The sequence below is a fragment of the Salvelinus alpinus genome, chromosome 9 (assembly GCF_045679555.1).
Source record: "Salvelinus alpinus chromosome 9, SLU_Salpinus.1, whole genome shotgun sequence".
Classification (NCBI taxonomy): domain Eukaryota; kingdom Metazoa; phylum Chordata; class Actinopteri; order Salmoniformes; family Salmonidae; genus Salvelinus; species Salvelinus alpinus.
This window is the reverse complement of record NC_092094.1, coordinates 33372430-33389921: the sequence shown is the minus strand read 5'-3', so window position 1 is coordinate 33389921 and position 17492 is coordinate 33372430. Positions and strand designations below refer to the sequence as shown.

Genomic DNA, 17492 nt, shown 5'->3' with positions numbered 1-17492 from the left:
GCACTGCCACACCAGGCCACACAGAGACGCAAGAGACTGAACTTCACTGAGTTCACCCCATTAGTTTTCACTATATAGATCAACGTTTTTTCTGTGATCGAATCAACATTACAGTGTATCAGCCCCTTTTCAATGCAACAAACCAAAACAAATCTAGTTTTGCATTATTGAATCTGTAATTGTGTTGTAGACAGAGCCAGAGCGCAACAGTGTAGATTTATATTGGTAGGTAGCCCAGGAGGGGTCTTTCAATCACCCCAGAGTGAATGAATGCGCTTTTCAGATCAGAGCCAAAAGTGGGAACATTTGTTGATATCCTTTGCTAGTTAGAACATTATTAGCCCAGTTATAGATAAGTATAGGTCAGCAATGGGGAATTACTGCTTCCTACAAGAGCGCAAAACATGTAGGCTACTTTCAAGCTGTCTTTGAAAGGAGTCAGGTAAAAAGCTTATGTCTTCATTAAAGGGGCAGTGTTGTATTTTGAGACAGGCTTGAATATGCAAATTAGCCAACAGTCAGAGGGGTAGCCAACATTGTCTAATTCTCTGTATGGTAATAATAATACATTTTATTTTATAAAGGGGTTTCTTGCATCATACAACATAATACAATGCACTTTACAGTCAGCTATTTGGCCCATGGTGTTACAGACCAAGTAAAAAATAATGAACTAATGTCAGCCTTTCATAATGTAAAAACAATTTAAAAACTCTAATGCAATGTAGGCCTGCATTGAACACATATAGGCTACTGTAGGTTATATCATATAAATCAAAAGCTATTTACATGTGAAAATGTCATGAGATGGTTTTGTTGGTAGGCCTGCATTAGGCTCTAATAGCCACAAACCCCTATTGGCTACTGTCAAAAACTGTAAGAGTACAGCCTCAGTGTACAAGTTTCCTTTCACAAGACCTAAAATGTGTTCAGTGCCCCCCAAAAATTTGAGGGCACATTGTTTACGAATTCAAATTCAAAGCAATCAGCGCACTGCTGACTGACTGGTAAAGCAAATGGCAGTCTGCCATCTGCTTTCTAAAAGAGACAGTAAAGGCTGGCATCTGCTCTCCGAGCAATGCTTTGCATGGTCCTAGAGCCAGATAATACGGAATGGAGCTATAGCATTTTAATCGGGATTGGAATGCTTTAAGTGTACTTTCTTATATCGAAGGCTAAAACAGGACTGGTAAAGGCCCAGTGCACAATTTGTGATAAAAAATAATATATATATTTTTTTTTAATTGTATTTTTTTTAAAAGTATAATCTGGTCAGATTTTTCAGGGGGTGCACCCCTACTTCCCGCGGTCATGAATAAAACTGAAAGTTAACTGGCTCTTGTCTAGAGTCTAGACAGGAACGGATGGCTGCACAGACAACCCAGTCTCCCAGAATGAAAATCATAAATACCCAATGCGGATTGGGACGGTTAGTTAGAAGTCCCTCCCTGCTCTATTGTCTTTGACTGTGTGACGTAGCGTCAAGCGTGGGTGGGGAGGTGCTGACTATATTGCAGTGAGCGGGTGTTCATTTCGGCCCTTCTTTGCTCGGAGTTTCTCGGTTATTATCTGCAAGTAATTTGGGCAAATAATGGCTGGATACTTGAAGGTCCTCCGCTCTCTCTCTAGGTCGGCGACCACTCTCTCCAAAAACCCCGCTGTGCTCGCGCCAGCTGCAACCTCCCAGAGTTTGCAACAGAGGAATTGTGAGTTTTGAGCCAAATAGTGGCCCGGCAAAGTAACGTTAGTCTATCCAGTGTAGCTTTCTCGCCGTTACTTTAGCTAGCTAAGGTAGCAGCTGTCTCTTGCGCCCCATTTGGGCAGTTTTAGATGTTTGTTTATTTTGGTTGATGGGTAAGTAACTGTTACTACTAAAATGAAAAATTCTTCAATTAGCCAATTTATTCCACGAATGCACATAGTACAACATTTGCTCGGTGAATGGCTAACGTTAGCTGTCAGTGCATAAAATTGACTTGTTTACAAGGCGAGTCATCTGCCTGACCTAGAAACCGGTAGCGAGGGGAAGAGGGACGAGGGATATTTGTCTGTCACTTTGTTGTCTATAAAAACAAATTTTAAAAATGCATTTCACCTTTGGCCTAAAGTAGAGTGCATCACAACGAATTAGGCTAAATTAAGTTCTCGATATTAGATTAATGTATTCTAAATATTGAAATATCAAATCTGACCATTACCATTTACCATGCGAGCAACGTTTGTCAATGTATTTATTTATTTTAGGTGTGGGAAAAATGTATAGTGTCAGTATGAAATACAGAATATACATTAATACAATTATTTTTAATAACTGTCAATGTTTACACCTCCATTGTTTGGCTCTAGCCACTTTTTTTTTTTTGTTGCTAAGAAACCTTTACCAAGGTCAGCCTATTGTGGGACAAGGCTCTGCAACAGAGAAATGGCTGCCAGAAGTTTTACGTCCAACCAGCAGCATAACTGAACCATGTCGCAACTGTGGAGTCTATCAAGAAAGCTGTTTGACGGGCACTGATTAAAAAATCATCTTGACCTCCCTAATAATTTTACAGATGCCCTATAACCTTCCAGATTAACTTTCAAATTAGAAAATCCAAAATATGGATGGTATTTAAGATGGTATTATTTTGTTAGTAGCTAGCTGTAATGTCCTGCCGCTTCTATTCTTTGACTTTGAAGCACTGTATAAAGTAGCAGGTCAGTTGAAGGGTAGCTTGTTTCCCCCTATATCTGCACACATGTAGGCTTTACACTCAGTTGTCTCTGAATCCTAATCCTGATATTTATGTGTTGGAAGAAGTGACCTAGCTTGCTGCCACTGATGTGTTTGTCTAGAATGGGGTTTTGTGAGGATTGACTCCAATGAAGGGGCTCTAGATAGATTAAAGGCCTTGGTCATGTTAAAACAACCCACTATCCATCCAGTCATACCCTTGTTGTGGTTGTAAGGACAGACGTAAAAAGATTAGGCTGATTTTTAAAGCAATCACAGGCAACACTTCTGTTAAAGTATTACAATGATCATTGTTTGAAAGTTTCCATCCATGGTGGATGGTTTTGGTGTGACATTTGACCTTTTCTTAACCCAAAAAATATCATTAATCTGAGTTTGTATTGCTTTGATTCAATTCACATGTTCATAAAGGTATTGTCAAATTGTTCCATTTTTATTATTACAGTCACAAGATGGACTTTGTCTGCCAGGAGCATTTTATTGCTTGTAACTGGAGCTTTGAATTTTGCTGAGTGGAAGAATTTCTAAATACAGGCATGAATGGGTATGGTACCATGTGCTATTTCCAAAATATAGCAATTTGTTCTGTCAATGACACACTTGCCTTCCCACTGCCCTACCCTTCAAGTATATGTCAAAATTCAGTGGTCTACTTTTGTCATTTTATTTGGTATAACATACTTAAGGTAAAGTGATATACAGAAAATGGAGTTCTATAAATCCACGTTATCAAATGTTTTGGTCATCTGTACCATACACAAACACTTCGTTCAATGCGTATGCAGAAACAAATTACTACTTTAATTTGCTCATCTCATGCTTCTTGAAGAGTAGCCAAGTTCAGTTTTAAATGGATGACCTGAAATGTAGCCTAGACCTTATGTATGTTTTTAAAAATAACCTTAAACACACTTGACTGAGATTTTGTTAGCAGAATAAGCATAGCCATGATCTGACCTTCAAGAGTTAAGCGCATGAAGATATTTTGGTTTGCATTGTCCTTGACTACTCAAATAGGTGCATGTCATATGAATATAAAAGGCCTGTATCACACAAGACAAGCTATCTTTCAGATAAGCCCTCCAGTTGCAAGTGACTGTTTGCTCATGTGTCCCTGTTGGCCTCCTACTGATATTTTGCATATGTTAATGACTAATGTATAAACATGTTTTGTGAAAGCTTAGAAGCCGGATGTGGAGGTCCTAGGCTGGCGTGGTTACACGTTGTCTACGGTTGTGAGGCTGGTGGACGTACTGTCAAATTCTCTAAAACGGAGGTGGCTTATGGTAGAGAAATTAACATGAACGTCTTTAAACAGCTCTGGTGGCCATTCCTGCAATCAGCATTCCAATTGCACACTCCCTCAACTTGAGATGTGACAACTGCACATTTTAGTGGCCTTTTATTGACCCAGGACCCGTGTAATGATCAAGCTGTTTAATCCGCTTCTTGATATGCCACACCTGTCATGTGGATGGATTATCTTGGCGAAGGAGAAATGGTCACTAACAGGGATGTAAACAAATTTGTGCGCAAAATGAGAAGCTTTTTTGCCTATGGAAAATATTGGATCTTTTATTCAGCTCATGAAACATGACCAACACTTTACATTGTCTTTTTTATATTTTTGTTCAGTATAGTAGTCATCGCTCCTGCTCAAGTACACATTCTGGGTAAACAATTTCATCAAGTTGTCATTGCGGATCACATTCTCAACTTGTCCTTGCACATCTTACGTTACAAGAGTATTGCAGATTTAGCTTTTCTTTTTTTTCTTTTTTTCTTTACAAATGTTTGGAGGGGGGTGATGAATCTTTCATTCAGAGTTCACCCCAGTGTCAGTAAGCTTTTTACACCTGGCAACATTTTTGCTCAAAACACATCTGATTTCTGCTAACTGTTCTCTACAGTATTCAAAAGTGAAGGATGGCCTAATTGTTGCCAGTTGTGATGGCATGTCTACCAAAGTCAACTATTGGCTCTCAAAGGATTAAGTCCTTTATGACTGAATGAGTCTTCCTTTGATTGCATGCAGTAAACTAGATAACTCAATCTCCCTTTTACTGTATGCGACTACTGCCGAACATCTTTATTGGGTCATGGCCAAGGAATGTAGACCTAAATGAAGACTTGCGGCAGAGATGAGTAAGCGAAGCAGTCCATATATATCTTACCGTATTCATTAGGGATCGTCATTAGTTGTTGCCAAGGCAGCAGCTACTCTTCCTGGGGTCCAAACACATTAAGGCACTTACATTACACATAAAACAAAATATCTCTTTGCTGGCGGGCAAAGTTATGGGCCTTATTTTACACCTTGTTTAGAGGGTTTGTGAATGTCCAACAGAGTTTCTGGAGTAGGCTGTTTTGAGAGGTGCATAGTCGCACTAAAGGTCACATGTTGTGTATACTTAATATAAAGGTTGTCGTACAGCATAGGTCCATGTGGCGGTCTTATTTGATCATTCTACTGAATACCGCCATTTTGTTTCTCTACACTTCTTGAAAGTCCTGGGGAGCAGTAGAAACGTAGACTTGGCAGGAACATCAGAAAGTCACTTGATTCCCTGCACCTCCCCCTTTCCACTCCCTCTCCACTGCATGGTCTATCTGGAAGAGTGGGTGAGGGCCTGCCTTCTGCCAGGGCCTTTTAAAAGGCAGAGTTGTGTGGGAGCAGAGCCATGTTTTCTAATAGATAATTGGACTACTTGTCTGGGTGAATCAGAGGGCAAGATGCATTGCAGCTACAGATGAAGGAAAATAGAAATGTCTAGCTGTCAACATTCTTTAGTTATGGGCATTAAGAGAGCTGAATATCTAATTGTTCATGGAGATATGAAACCATGAAGTGCAAATGACAGTGCAGTGTCTTGTAGGATGAGGTGACTTTGATCTCACAACTCTCCTAATTGAGAATCAGCTGTTTCTAGAACCCTCCCAAGCAGCATGAGCCTGCTCATGAAATCTTTTCTGAGACTTTTAGAATATTCAGACTTTCAAAGAAAATATTCCAGTGCATATTGTAGTATTGGTTGTCATTGGTTTTTGGGTGGGCATGTTGCAGTCAAACAGATGAAGTAATCATAAAAAATATATATAATAATAATAAATGTGTGTGTATGGTAATGAGCTATAATGACAGACTTTGGTTGCTGTGCAGCTTTTGTATTTAAACTAGGCCAACATAGGTGCTCTTCACTACTAGGTGTAGGTCAAGATTGGGACACAGGCTGCCAGTTGCCATTAATGCACTCTTCTATTTTGGACAGATGGGGACAAACGTATCAAGGTGTCCCAGCCTGTGGTGGAGATGGACGGAGATGAGATGACCAGGATCATCTGGGAGTTCATCAAAGAGAAGGTGCTGAACTGGGACCATTGGAGGATGGTAGAGGGATGACACAGTGGTGTCTCAGACCCAGGGGAGGATTGCTCTCTGACTAGTCTATTTCTACACAACTGACTGACCCACAGATTGAGAGTGTTTATGTGTCTGAGTGTTGGGAGATTGCCTGTATGCTGTGGGGGAGGGTTTTTATAAGGTTTCTCTCTTGCATTGGCTGCTCGCCTCCTGGAGATAGCAGATGGTGTATTGGATTAGTCTGCACATAAATATTAATGGAAGAAAAACATGACCCGTTTTCTGACTAAACATGTTTAATGCTTATTGTTCCACGTAAAACGATATGGGATCACACCACATGAATGAGGATACAATTATTATATCTACCATGTTGTCATGTTGTGTTGCTACCATGCTGTGTTTTCATGTTGCTTCCATGCTATGCTGTTGTCTTAGGTCTCTCTTTATGTAGTGTCTCTTGTCGTGATGTGTGTTTTCGTCCTATATTTTGTATTTATATTTATCCAAGCCCCTGCAGGAGGCCTTTTGGTAGGCAGTCATTGTAAATAAGAATTTGTTCTTAACTGACTTGCCTAGTTAAATAAAAAACAATGAGTGGTATCTAAATGGCATTCATTGTATTTTTTAAAGATTTCATGTCAATATTGAATTGACTATCTTACTGTTATTTTGACCCTTATGTGCTTGGACTGTGTTGTGGACATTGATTAAAGCACATCCATACCATCAGTCATAGCTCACTGTTGAGACAATGTCTGGAATCCTCTTGTCCTCTGAATAGATTATACCAAAGATCTATTATATTGACAAGATGGTCGAGTGACTACTCCAACAATGGAAATACATTTCCTCCAAGTCCGATGGGACCATTCTAGCAATGAGGCCAGATATGTGTGACTGGCACAACTAAGTTGTTCTTCTCAGTTGCCGGAATGCCACTTGGATCCGTACATTTTTAACAGCCTAAACATTACCAAACTTCTATTTTATCAAATACGCCTCATGTAATTCAACACTTTTTCACAAATCTCGGACTCTCACCTGGACAGATTATGGGCGCCGTAAATCCTCTCGCTTTGCCTCTTCCTTTCTGTTTATACGTAAGGTCAACTATCTTTGTCTGTGACAGCCTGCAGCTGGACAGTTTGAGTTCTGAATCCCCTGTCAATGTGTTCTACTCCAGCTTATCCTCTCCAACGTGGATGTGGAGCTGAAGTACTACGACCTGGGTCTGCCATACCGTGATCAGACTGACGACCAGGTCACCATCGACTCTGCCATCGCCACTCAGAAGTACCATGTTGCTGTTAAATGTGCCACCATCACTCCCGATGAACAAAGAGTAGAAGGTATTTGAATAGCATTTAAGTATTTTATAGTTTTACTGTTAAGGTTTCATCCCTTCTCCAAATGCCCCCCCCTCCCCCCAAGGGTCACTCAACTTCACACACTGCTTTACATATTTATTTATTTGTCACTAATGGGAACTTACGGTTGATGGTTTAAATGTTTCCATATTGCTGTTATGTGAGAACTGTTGTTTTCCATCAGAGTTCAAACTGAAGAAGATGTGGAAGAGCCCCAACGGAACCATCAGGAACATCCTGGGTGGCACAGTCTTCCGTGAGCCAATCATCTGCAAGAACATTCCCAGGCTCGTTCCAGGTTGGACACAGCCCATCACCATTGGCAGACATGCCTTTGGTGACCAGGTAAGTTCCTTCTAAATGAAAGAAATTGTATTATTTTTGTTTTCAGTATATGTGATTGTAACATATCCATTGTTTTTACAGTACAGAGCTACAGACTTTGTTATCAGCCAGCCAGGCACGTTCAAGATGGTCTTCTCCCCTACTGATGGGAGCAAAGGCCAGGAGTGGGAGGTCTACAAGTTTCCTGGAGGTGGCTGTGGAATGGGCATGTACAACACAGATGAGGCGAGTTCAGCACGTCATTCACTTTTTAAGATTACTTTATTTTGTCAACTAGATCCCCCAAAAAACCTGACATTATTTTGTCCTAGTTTTTTTTCCTACGAGATTCAAGTGGTAGTTCATTGAGTGAGTTCACCTCCTGTAAACCTGCCTTACCATGTTTGTTTACCATCATGAGCAGGAGTGTTTGATTTGACAATATCAGAGGTCATGTGGCAGACTTTCAACTTGTCTAGTGGAAATGGAAGTGTGAAGTGCGAACTAATCGGGGGGTTAATAGCCAGAAGGATGTAACCTCTGTACTGCTGCTTATGACCTACACTTGGGGTGACCCATGTTCTCTTTCTATTCCACCACAGTCTATTTCAGGCTTTGCGCACAGCTGCTTTCAGTACGCCATTGGCAAGAAGTGGCCCCTCTACCTGAGTACCAAGAACACCATTCTCAAAGCCTACGATGGTAGATTCAAGGACATCTTTGAGGAAATCTACCAGGCGTTAGTATTTGTTGCTTTTTATGACCTCTTTAACCTTAACCTGTTAGGGAGTAAAATATTGGTTGTTTCTTCCTGGTTCATGGGGTTCCTTGTATAGTTTATATGGTGTAATGCACTGCACTCTAGGGTTGTGAGAAATGTACCATTTCTCTTAACGTTTAAACTGCACTTTTTAAAAATCATTTTAAACCTTGTTAAATCATAAAATGAAGCAAATTCACAATTCAGATATGGTTCTGTGTATGACCGCTGGGGGGGGCAATGCACTTCACTCTACCACAGTCCTGGCTACCTACATACCGGTCGTCACTAGGTACCAAAGTCATAAAGCCGACCTATTTCTACAATTTCTCTTCTTAACGTTATTTTAATCCTAACTTCAACTACACTGCTAACCTTATGCCTGACCTTTAAATTAAGGCCAAAAAGAGAATAAAAAAAATTTAATTAATTTTTACAGTGGAGAGTTTGACTGTGGCAGTGGTAACTAGTGAAAACCCTACTTGTACTTGCAGAGCAATCATTGTACAATTTCTTCATCAGGGCCATCACGGTTTTTAGACATGGCATTTGTAGTCTTGTTTTAGATATGCTGTTAGAGTATTGAAGGCGACATCCTCTACCATGGACAATGGCTGCATATCAACTGCAATCATTTCTGTAATCAGCGCTGTGATTTTCTCACTGTCTCTTATCGCACTGCTACCAGAAACTGGTTGGGTTGTCCCTTTCAGCATTGCACCTGTACTGCAACTGTAGCTCAATTCCGCATCACAAAGTTTGCATTTCATCACCTCTTAACGTCTCAAAATATTGCCATACAGGACTTCGCTCCTGTCACTTTATATCCGTGTCAAATAATTTGAAAGATACATATCTCCTAACGTTACAGCATTGTTGCATAAGGTATTTGTAATAAAAAAAACTATTGGGGTCTGTTAGTGGTAGTTTTGTGAACTGCACTGTGACTATAATTTTGTAAAAAAAATAATTAAAAAAGGGTTTTCGGTTAGGGATTGTTCTAAATGTTATCGATCCCAATCTCGTTTAAACTTTCACACCCCTGCTGCACTCACTACCATATTGTTTGTGTCCATAGGAATTACAAGCCAGAGTTTGACAAGCTGAAGATCTGGTATGAGCACAGGCTCATTGATGACATGGTTGCCCAGGTGCTGAAGTCCGATGGTGCCTTCGTGTGGGCCTGCAAGAACTACGATGGAGATGTACAGTCTGACATCTTGGCTCAGGGTGAGGAATTAGGAAATTTACACCTCACTTCAAATGAAATGAGTTTGGATGAAAATAGTCCTTGTAACAGGTTTGACTATGGGTGACTGACATACTGTATGGGTTCTTCACAGGTTTCGGCTCTCTGGGTCTGATGACGTCAGTGCTGGTGTGTCCCGATGGCAAGACCATTGAGGCAGAGGCAGCCCATGGCACAGTGACCAGGCACTACCGCGAGCACCAAAAGGTTAGTCACTCTAGTACTAACTGCCTCCATTACAACCCTAGGTCTATATTTAGAGAAGCATAAATCATGGCGCATGCAACAGTGGTATGGGAGGAGTCAAATTAGTGTCTCTCTGTTTTAATGTCTGCCTGGTTGATTTGTGTATGAACAGTGCCGTCTTGTGGTGGGAACTATGCTGCCAAAATGACTTCATAGGCTGAAAGAAATTATCCATCACCATGGGATTGTTGTAGCCCTATTTTGTACCTGCTTTTACATGATCCGTAAAGTATCAGTATTTCCATAGTTAAACTGTGACCTTTGTCCACCTTTAGGGAAACCCAACAAGCACCAACCCCATTGCCAGCATCTTTGCTTGGACCAGAGGCCTTGAGCACCGGGGTAAACTTGATGGCAACCCTGAACTGATCAAGTAAGAAATTAATTGAGCTAGTCTTTTAAATGATTTTTTTAAACAGATTGTCACTAGATATGATCATTTACTGATCACATTTGGCTTTAACTTAAGTCTTCATATACTGTACCATGAAGTGAATTAATTATCATACAACAAGCAGCTGTGCTGTAAAAGTCCCACTGTCCTATTCCATTAGTGTTTGCCAGGCAAATGGCAGTGTTTTAGATTCACAGGTCAGCTGTTGTGACTATTACTGAAGTCTTGTCTGTTTGACCTGCAGGTTCGCTCTGACTCTGGAGCGGGTGTGTGTGGAGACCGTTGAGAGTGGCGTTATGACTAAGGACCTTGCCGGCTGCATTCACGGCCTTTCCAAGTGAGCTCATTACTATTGCATTTACTAAATTATTGATCTGCCTAACATGTTTATTAATGCTTGGATCATTGTCTTGTTTTTGTATTATAATCATGGGGGGAGAGAATCATTGGATTTTTACCTGTTATTGAAGTGTGCATGACTCTTAGGGACAGGGCCTTGACTGAGTAACTTGTGTCCTTTCATTGCAGATGCAAGCTGAATGAGCACTACGTCAACACTGAGGACTTCCTGGACGCCATCAAGAATAACCTGGACAAAGCTCTGGGCAAGTGAAGGACTGAAGAGTGCAGCTAGCCTGAAAGTGACATTGTCCTGTTTTTGTACCTCATTTTTAACTTGGGTCAGATAGCCACATGCATATTGTCTGAAGAAAGAAGTAATATGTAGTGTGTCAGATTGTGATCGTACTGTTGATCTGTTCCATCTAGCACTCCTGTCCCTATTTCCAGGGTTCTATTTTTGTAATGAAGTACTGTATTCCGATACTGTATTATGCCTTCAAAGAAACATGGCCATGTCAAGAATATTTGCTAATACATCTCGTTTGATCCTATGCTTGTGTTCTGCCTCATTTTAATATTCTATGATAAAAGGAGCACACTGATTTTAAAGGTAAATAAATTTATTATTTTACAGTATTGTCTGGTACACATTTTACATAGTTCTAGCAACAGGATATTTCCACACCAATGTGTAACACAGAAAGCCATTCAAGTTCCAGATATTTTTTCCCCCCTCTAAATAGTTCTCTCAAATTTGCATTTTGTTTATTAAACGCACATCAACATTGTGTATTGATACCTAGTTTGCAGGTGATGTCTGTAAAATTAAGCAGGGAAAGAAATATAGTGAATTTCCCAAATTGTCAGCTGGGTCTGTGGCCCTGTGATGTTGGGAGTTGTCGTTCATCACTTTAGACCAGTGTGCAGCATGATGGATAGCACACTCCAGGGCACTTAATTGCTGTCCAAAGTTTTAGGACCGTTCCTGTTGAGACTCCGCCCTGAACCAAAACCACCATGCGTATTCAGGGGCTGCATTTGCTTTTGAGATCTGTCCCATAAAGGCTTGCATGGGGCATAAATTGTGACGTATCATGAAAAATGAAACTGCACTTGTGTCTTCATGGTAATCTTTTTAAACATACTTTGGGGAGGATAAAGCCCAAAGTCTATTGGGCAACATGAAATCAAGCTCTACTACGCAGAGAAAGGGTGTCACTAGACTGCTATTGTGTTTGGCAATATGGCCCAGAATTGGTCAGATTCTTTGGTAAATGGTGGCTACATCGGAAGAGCAATATCATTTATTTAGCTTTTAGCACACTAAGATGTGGTCTGCATCAATAGAATTATTTGACTGGGGACAAAAGTGACAATGCAAGAAGTTCAAATCAAGCTGGTCACATGGGGCTATAAATTGATGGCATGAGCAATATCAGTGGAGTCTGACACTGGGCGAATTATTTATTTCTGCACATTGCAAATAACAATGAAATTAAAATCCTAGAACTAGTTGAAACTACTCACAGTATAAAATGTTAACCCGGGAAGTAAAAAAAAAAAAAAAAAAAAATGGTTGGTTCACATGAACTGCTTGAATGGTATCAGCTTTGGTAAGGGACATGAACAGAGGACATTGACTGGCCTGTATGCATTTCTATACATGTTAGTAAAAGCAATAATACTCAGCTGTATTCTGACTTATCCACACACTTGCTAGGGATTGTCTTGTGTAAGTGCATTTCACTATCACATTTGTTTCCCTAAAAAGTGTGCTTACAGACATCCCCAGACCTCTGGGATGTATGTTGAGTAGGACTCTCCCAGGAGGTTAGATTATTTATTTTCAGATATGACCTTTTTCACATGAACACATCAATCACAATGTTGTGGCACCTAGAGGTGAAGTCACGTTTCAATACAAAACAAGGTGCCGATGAGAAATGTACAATCCCAAATGACCTGTCTCTCACTCCCAATGAATATCAGCAAGAAAACCGAGATTCCAGTGCATATGAATGGGCAGATTCCACCACTTCAAACTGCTAGCGGCACTACCTCCCTTTATTAGTTTACACTAACTCAATATGGGGTCTTTTGTCATCATTCATGCTGTGTTGTAGCGCCCTGCACCCTTGGTGTAGCTGCTATAATACTCCAATTCAGACAGTTTAGCGATGTCTGGTGTGTTGATACTGGCCAGGTTCTCTCGTTCGCTGAATTCAAGGTTCTCTTCATCGTAGTCCTCCTGGTTCTCTATGTCAGGGGGGGCTTCTGAGGAAGGAAATGCACAGACACACTCATGAGCCCATCTTGTCCTCTCACACACACACAGCAACTCCCAGCCTCAGAGGACAATACAGTCCTCCCCTTCCCCTGCCTCCCTATCACTCTCCACTGATAGAGACAGGAATGTCTAATCCAAGAACTTCTATATTTACAAAACACAGAGGGAGAAGAGCGGCAGAAAAGCACCAAAACACTTGGCCAGTAGATTACAGTACATGCTGAGTCAAAGTGCATTAAGGGCAGACTGACTGACAACAACGCAACATGACGCCCATTGAAATTTCAAGTGTATCTGAGAAATTAACATTATTTTTTAATTTTTTACATGGTATTGCATTAATCCATGACCAAATCATAACTGACATAAGGTACAAACTGATGGATGGTACTGATGTTAGTCACCTTGTCCATCTGGTGAAGCATCCAGGATGCCGTGTTTGACCTTCATGTGTCGGCTCAGATTGCCCTTCAGGTTGAACTTGCTGGAGCAGTAAGGACACTTGAAGGGCTTGCTGCCAGCGTGGAGGTGCATGTGGCCCAGGAGGTTGTACATTCTGTTGAAAGATTTGCCACACACCTGGAACACAATAGAATAACAATACTCTCAACACTCTGGAAACAGTGGAACTCAACCCATGCTGTCTATTGAGACCTACTCTTCTTACCTTGCACTTGAAAGGCTTGACAGGCAGGTGGACGATCATGTGTGTTTTGAGGGTCTGTTTCTGGATGAAGGTCTTGAAGCAGACGTGACACTGGAAGGGCCTGATGCTGGCATGGATCAGCATGTGTCTCTTGAGGTTAGCAGAGAGGGTGAACTCCCGGGCACACACCTCACATTTGAATTCCTTCATACCCTGGGAAAATAACGAGGGTTGGCAATTTAATGAATTAGATAATTTTCTTGTTGATAAACAGCAAGCTATGGTTTCACAGAGACATTGAAATTAACAAATATTGGTTGTTATTATAGAGAAGCATACACACACAAACACAGAGAAATCATAGGTCAGCGCAGGATGTGTAATTGCTGTACGGTAGACGTGAAATCCTTGCTTAATGGCGCAACTTGATGCATACACATTAGCTCCACCAAGTGTTGGCTCTGAGCCTGTGATGCTCTCACAATATGGAAAGGTGCATGTTTAGTATTGAAAAGCGTGTTAAAACGTTAACATGAATGTTTGGATACGCCTAGATTTTGATGAACACTAAAAATAAGTGTAATTATTCGTAACAGTATTTGTAAGCCAATATTTGAGTAAATACTTTGTTAATGTGACACTATAATTACTAAGAGCGAGGGTCTAGGATGAATCATGGTTGAGATCAGAGCATAGACTGTAGGATCAGGCATAAAAAAGGTATGAGTTGGTATGACACACCTCACAGCACAAAGCACATACAGGAAGAGGTCAGGCCAAATACAATGAACCAAGCACTTTGAAGGCTATGTTTACACTGCAACTGGTTGGGGCAATAGGAATAACAGCCTTTAGATATTTTGATATACCTCTGAGTTCACCTAACCCCATCTGTCTCTGCCTCTTAAAGTCTGAATTTATGGGAATATTGAGCAACACACTACAGCCCTTATCTTAGTGTTTATCACATTAATCAAGGGGTTTGTGACTCATTAGAAGCAGACTACTTGATGACCTAGAGCATCATGTAATATATGGACCATCAAAAGTCAGTGGAGTTTCAGTACCTGGTCGGTGAGGGCTTGCGGTATTAGTACCTTATGAGTGAGGGCATGCTGCTTGAGGTGATGGATCTGGACAAACTCCATGCCACACTCTGGGCAGACGTAGGGCCTTACGTTCTGGTGCTTCATGAGGTGGTTCTGCAGCTGGCTGCGGTAGGCAAAGGACTTGTTGCACTCGGTGCACTGGTAAGTGGTGGGGCCCTGGTGGCTGGTCTGGTGGCGCTTCAGGTGGGCGTGGGTGGGGAACTCCATACCACACTGGGAACACAAGTGGCAGTGGCCGTTCTCGTGCTTGTTCTCGTGGGACCGGAGCTCGCTGGGGTAGGCGAAGCCTCGGCCACAGAAGCGGCAGCTGTAAGGCTTGATGTCGGAGTGCTGCAGCATGTGCCTCTTCAGGTGGCTGGTCTGGGTGAAGGCCTTCTTACACACGGTGCACTTGTGTGGCCGGGTGCCCTGGTGGGTGAGCAGGTGGGTCTGGAGGTGGCTGGGCTGCTTGAACAGCTTGCCACAGTGCAGGCACTCATGGGGCTTGATGCCGTTGTGGCCCAGGATGTGGGTGACCAGGTTGTACTTGGAGGTGTACGACTTCTCACACATGCGGCACTTCCATCTCTTCAGGCCCTCTCCCACATCCACGCAGTAGGACTCATCTATCTGGACGTTGATGTCCAGCCGGTCGATCTGCATGCGCCTGGCTATCCCCTCAGCGTCTGCAGCCCACAGCATGCCCTGGCTGCTCTCGTCATAGTCCCCCACGGCCACGTCAGCAGACTCATAGGCCACCTCGCTGGACTCAAAGTAGTGGTTCATGATGGGATTGGGACTGTCTCCCCTGTCTCCTCCTGTCTTGAGGTTCAACACTCCGTCCTCAGCTAACTCCTCTTCTTGCCCCTCTCCTCCTCTCCCTCTCCTCTCCTCTGGCCGAGTGTCTTTCTTGGTCTGACTGGACGTCTCTCTCACACACACAGCACAGTTACCACAGCTCTGCTCCTCCTTCAGAGGCCCTCTGTGAGTGGCTGGCTCCTCCATCTTGCCTGGGCTGCTAGGGCTCTTCGCCATGTGGATGCAGGACGGAAGGGTTTCAGACTCTCCCCTCTCCCCTTTGACCTGAGTCTGTACGCTGGGGACTTTGTGAGGCTCCCCTGGCGCTCCCGCTTCATTCCTGGGCCCCCTGGTTCTCCCTCTGGGCCCGGGGCGCCTCCTCTCATTCCTGTGGGGCTCTGACCCCCCTACAGGCTCAGCCAGGTAGTCTCCGTTGGCCCCAATCAGCTGGTCAGCGTACTCATACTCCATGCCCTCTGGAGGAGGAGGGGTCCTGCCATACTCCCTGGGCTCACCCATGTAGAAGCCATTGGGGGCAATGGTGGCTCCAAAGATCTCATTCTGGGAGATGAGGCCCAGGACAGCAGCCTGGGCTAGAGACAGCACCACCACGGGATCTGTCTGTGTTCCTGCATCCACCTGGCCTTCCATCACCTTGGGGTAGCACCGCACCAGACGGCCACTCTCCTCCTCCTGAGAACACACACACAGCACTGATCAGGTCAGCACACAGCAGCAGCCCACATCACACAAGGACATGTATTCAGCAGTGAGATTGCTTTATAACATAAGACACGTTGCTTACACATATTGCTTAACTACAAGGACTGACCAACAGATCTCTCTAAGTGATATGGATTCCTAAGAAATCAATGGTAGGTGTGTGTGGTGGGAATAATGATTAAGGATAGCCCTTAAGATCTCTGAAGTGGTCTGACATTTGTTTGTTATGCAACCCTCCTTCCCTACAACTCCACTGTTACAAGAATGTTTTCCAGACAGTGTTAGCCTGCTAGAGACAGTCAGCGGCATTCTGACAACGCCGGGCTTCTTTGCTCTGAATCCAGTAGAGAACATTAGATGGAGGAGATAAGGCCGATCTGTGCCTGAGCCCCGCTTCCTTCCTTGACATCCTTTAAAATAATAAGGAACAGAAATGGGATGCAGGTCCAACCAGGAAGTGGACTTCCGTGGCCTGTCCACAGAGCTTCCTGTAGAGTCCAGAGTGGCCCTGGCCAGGCTGAACATGCTGGGTTCATCATCACTGGGCTGAAGGTTGGGGCTATCTATCAGTCCCATTCATGAGGAGCAAGCCTAGCTGTCTGCCTTGCACACATGACAGACTCAGTTATAACCATGACAGAAATAGGATTGAGAGGTGAACTCTCAAATCTTTCTGTATTCAAGACTTATACATAAGAGTAATGTTGTGGTTTAAACTGATATGCAGCATGATAAACTACAAATGATTGTGTTTGCCCTCTAGATGTTTCAAAAGGTAAAACAGAGTGGAACTAGAAGAAAGCTGAATGCTGGCATGACCAAGCCTCAGCTCCATGATACATGACACGTCAGTAGTACCCCGATACGTTCAGTTGTTTCCTACAAACCTGGTGTAGTGATGGGAAAATTAATGACCTGTCTCTTTATAGGCCTACACCTTAGTCTAGGTCATACACTACCACACATCGTGAGCTGCTACCTTTCATAATACAATACTGAAGAAAGAGACAGAGGATGGGGAGATGGGGAAAAAAAGAGAGAGAGAGAGAGAGAGAGAGAGAGAGAGAGAGAGAGAGAGAGAGAGAGAAGGAAGGGAAAGAGTTGTGTAGACCTGGATGCCCTGATAACCACGTCATTTATAATTACTGCTTTTAAAGTAGTCAGACAAGG

General features: G+C 42.7%; 1 protein-coding gene and 1 pseudogene across 2 annotated transcripts in view; one reads left to right on the top strand and one right to left on the bottom strand.

Annotated features, from left to right (window-relative positions):
• The first annotated feature begins 1576 nt into the window (after positions 1-1576).
• On the top strand, positions 1577-11331 carry LOC139584679 (isocitrate dehydrogenase [NADP], mitochondrial-like; annotated as a pseudogene).
• Positions 11332-11382: 51 nt separating this feature from the next.
• LOC139584678 (zinc finger protein 710-like) overlaps positions 11383-17492 on the bottom strand; it is a 7012-nt gene continuing 902 nt past the window's right edge. Inside the window, exons 2-5 of one of the 2 annotated variants that reach the window (XM_071416797.1) lie at positions 14781-16292; positions 13735-13926; positions 13472-13646; positions 11383-13054 (exon numbers count right to left, since the gene is read on the bottom strand). In XM_071416797.1, the coding sequence (XP_071272898.1) occupies positions 12888-13054; positions 13472-13646; positions 13735-13926; positions 14781-16292 (2046 nt within the window). In that variant the 3' untranslated portion in view covers positions 11383-12887. The remainder of the gene's footprint in view (positions 13055-13471; positions 13647-13734; positions 13927-14780; positions 16293-17492) is intronic. The other variant, XM_071416798.1, reaches the window with a different exon arrangement.